The 2807-nt window shown below is 57.2% G+C and overlaps 1 protein-coding gene across 3 annotated transcripts in view; it reads right to left on the bottom strand.

Annotated features, from left to right (window-relative positions):
• CDCA8 (cell division cycle associated 8) overlaps window positions 1–2807 on the bottom strand; it is a 17403-nt gene that overhangs the window by 4315 nt on the left and 10281 nt on the right. For 2 of the 3 annotated variants that reach the window (XM_015415023.1, XM_015415022.1), the window contains exons 7-8: window positions 325–404; window positions 112–213 (exon numbers count right to left, since the gene is read on the bottom strand). In XM_015415023.1, the coding sequence (XP_015270509.1) occupies window positions 112–213; window positions 325–404 (182 nt within the window). The remainder of the gene's footprint in view (window positions 1–111; window positions 214–324; window positions 405–2807) is intronic. The other variant, XM_015415024.1, reaches the window with a different exon arrangement.

The following is a 2807-nucleotide window of genomic DNA, read 5'->3' on the forward strand; positions in this document are numbered from 1 at the left end:
AGGAACCCTCCGCCATACAGGTCCCCTCCTCCCCCCCCCCCTGGCAGAGATCCGCTCCCACTCCCAAACCCTGACGCAGGCGAGCGGGCAGGGAGAGCTCCTGTGCCTCACCTGGAATCAAACTTCGGGGTGAGCAGGGGGGTGGCGCCTTGGAGGGCGGCGGAGCGGGCCGCCTCCCTGGCCGACGGCGTGACAAAGTTACCTTTGCTGGACCTGCGGAGAGAGCCACGCGTGAGCCGCCTCCCTGGCCACAGGAGCCCCCGCCGGCCTGGGCATAGCCGAGCCATGCACCCCCCCAAGCTCCCTGCTCCGGCCCACCCTTACCTCCTGCTCAGGCGCGTCGACCTGGCCGGGGGAGGCCTGCCCCGCTTGGACCGTCGGGCCTTTTTGGCGGTGGTCTTTGCCTGAAAGACACAAGAAAGCACTTGACCTCCGGGCCCACCTGGCCAGCAATTCCCAATTCTGCCCCACGTATGCAGAGCTATACCAGGGGGCCAGACGCTAGCCCAGAGCCCAGCAAGGGGTACACAAGAACACGAGAGAAGAAGCCAGTGCTGGATCAGGCCAATGGCCCACCCAGCCCAACACTCTGTGTCAGGCAGTGGCCAAGAATACCAGGTGCCATCAGGAGGTCCATCAGTGGGGCCAGGACACCAGGAGCCCTCCCACTGTTGCCCCCCCCCAAGCACCAAGAATACAGAGCATCCCTTGCCCCAGGCCAAGAGTTCCTATCTATACCTTGTGGCTAATAGCCACTGATGGACCTCTGCTCCATATGCTTATACATAAGAGAGAAGCCAATGTTGGATCACGCCAATGGCCTATTCAATCCAACACTCTGTGTCTCACGGTGGCTAGAAATACCAGGTGCCATCAGGATCAGGCCAATAGCCCATCCAGGCCAATACTCTGTGTCAGGCAGTGGCCAGAAATATCAGGTGCCATCAGGAGGTCCAGCAGTGGGGCCAGGACACTAGAAGCCCTCCCACACTTGCCCCCTCCCAAGCACCAAAAAGACAGAGCATCCCTTGCCCCAGACATAAGAACATGAGAGAAGCCAATGTTGGATCAGGCCAGTGGCCCCTCCAGTCCAACACTCTGTGTCACACAGTGGCCAGAAATACCAGGGTCCATCAGGAGGTCCAGCAGTGGGGCCAGGACACTAGAAGCCCCTCCCACACTTGCCCCCTCCCAAGCACCAAAAAGACAGAGCACCCCTTGCCCCAAACCGAGAGTTGCTCTCTGTATCTTGTGGCTAACAGTCACCGATGGACCTCTGCTCCATATAAGAACATAAGAGAACCCCATGTTGGATCAGGCCAATGGCCCATCTAATCCAACACTCTGTCACACAGGGGCCAAAAATACCAGGGGCCATCAGGAGGTCCAACAGCGGGGCAAGAACACTAGGAGCCCTCCCACTGTTGCCCCCCCCCCACAAGCACCAAGAAGACAGAGCATTGCTGCTCCAGACAGAGTGTTTCCTCTATACCTTGTGGCTAAAAGCCACTGATGGACCTCTGCTCCATGTGTTCATCCAGTCTCCTTTTGAAGCAGACTATGGTTGTAGCCGCCGCCACTTCCTGCGGCAGTGAGTGCCACGTGTGAATGACTCTTTGGCTGAAGAGCTGGGAAGCTTTGCTTGAGGCGGCGGACGTCTAAATACTTCGGCCTCCCCTGCCCATACTGCCCACGGCATCTGCTGCCCGCGGGGGGGTCCTTATCCATGCCAGCATATGCCCAGCATCAGACGGCCCCCGTGGATCCCGGAAATTATAATTTTCTGCTATTTGTTGCTGGTTTTCGGAATTTTAGCTCTGTATGAATTGTACTTGTATTTGGATTTACTACTACGCTTGTATTTTGTGGGGAAGGCCGGATATAAATACAACAACAAAGAACTTTCTTTGATCTGTTCTAAGTCTACTGCTCACTTGTTTCAATGAATGCCCACGAGTTCACGTATTGTGAGAAAGGGAGAAAAGTCCTTCTTTCTCTGCCTTCTCTGTTCCATGCACAAGGAGGAGCAGGAGGAGGAGATTGGATTGATACCCCATGGCCCTTCACTACCCAATGGAGTCTCAGAGTGGCTGACAATCTCCTTCCCCTTCCCCTCCCCACAAGACACCCTGTGAGGTAGGTGGGGCTGAGAGAGCTCTGACAGAAACGGCTCTTTGTCAAGAATGGCTCTTATCAGAACTACGGCTTGCCCAAGGTCATCCAGCCAGGTGCAAGTGGAGGAGGAGTGGGGGAATCAAACCCCCTTCTCCCAGATTAGGTTTACAAACTCCTCTCCCTTCCCCTCCCCTGTGAGGTAGGTGGGGCTGAGAGCTCTTGACAGAAACGGCTCTTTTCCAAGGACAGCTCTTGCCAGAACTAGGGCTTGCCCAAGGTGCGAGTGGAGGAGGAGTGGGGGAATCAAACCCGGGTCTCCCAGATTAGAGTCAGCACACTTAATCACACCCAGCTGGCTCACAAAGAGACACAGTTTCCCCCTTATGCAGAATCCGGATTCCCAAAAGCTGGAGACTGTGGCTGGGAGCCCAGCTGCTCGTGGTGCTGGACTTTGCACCAGCCAGCAGAAACCTTGGTGCGCCTCCACCAAGCATCACCACTTGCACTGGCTCCCTCCCAGTCCTTGCACAGGAGCACAAACCATGCTCCCGCAGACCCGACCCCCACCCCCCTCGGCTGTGAGTGCAGAGGGGCTTCCATGCTCCGAGGGCCGGTGAAGGACAGAGGGCAGCGGCATCTCCCTCTCCCCCCCCTCACGGCAGCGTCATGCCCACCACCGGCTGCAAGTGATT

Source organism: Gekko japonicus, unplaced genomic scaffold, assembly GCF_001447785.1.
Source record: "Gekko japonicus isolate JY-2015 unplaced genomic scaffold, Gekko_japonicus_V1.1 scaffold5620, whole genome shotgun sequence".
NCBI classification, from domain to species: domain Eukaryota; kingdom Metazoa; phylum Chordata; class Lepidosauria; order Squamata; family Gekkonidae; genus Gekko; species Gekko japonicus.